The 302-nt window shown below is 37.1% G+C and overlaps 1 protein-coding gene across 1 annotated transcript in view; it reads right to left on the reverse strand.

Annotated features, from left to right (window-relative positions):
- LOC119581874 (U11/U12 small nuclear ribonucleoprotein 48 kDa protein-like) overlaps window positions 1-302 on the reverse strand; it is a gene marked incomplete in the record, with an annotated part of 23705 nt that overhangs the window by 503 nt on the left and 22900 nt on the right. Inside the window, 1 exon segment of the mRNA XM_037930030.1 lies at window positions 1-302. Within this exon segment, the coding sequence (XP_037785958.1) occupies window positions 1-302 (302 nt within the window).

The raw sequence follows: 302 nt of genomic DNA on the forward strand, positions 1-302 counted from the left end.
GCGGTCTGTCCAGGTGCTCTCTCCTTCATCTGAGCTGCCCCTCCTCTCTGATTCTGAGCTTGATAGCTCTCCATCCTCTGTATCCTTTTCAACTTTAATTCTCTTCTTGAATTCTTTCTCATTCCTTTCTCCATATTTACCTTCCAACTTGTCTGAATATTGTTCTCTCTCTGTCTCATATTTCCTCTCTTTTTCTTCTGTATGGTAGTATTCTGAGTAATATTTGTGTCTTTCCCTTTCCTTTCTTTCCTTGTAATAATCTTTTTCAAATTCATTTATGCATCTTTTATCCTGTTCTTTTA

The sequence above is a fragment of the Penaeus monodon genome, chromosome 15 (genome assembly GCF_015228065.2).
Source record: "Penaeus monodon isolate SGIC_2016 chromosome 15, NSTDA_Pmon_1, whole genome shotgun sequence".
In the NCBI taxonomy this organism is placed as follows: domain Eukaryota; kingdom Metazoa; phylum Arthropoda; class Malacostraca; order Decapoda; family Penaeidae; genus Penaeus; species Penaeus monodon.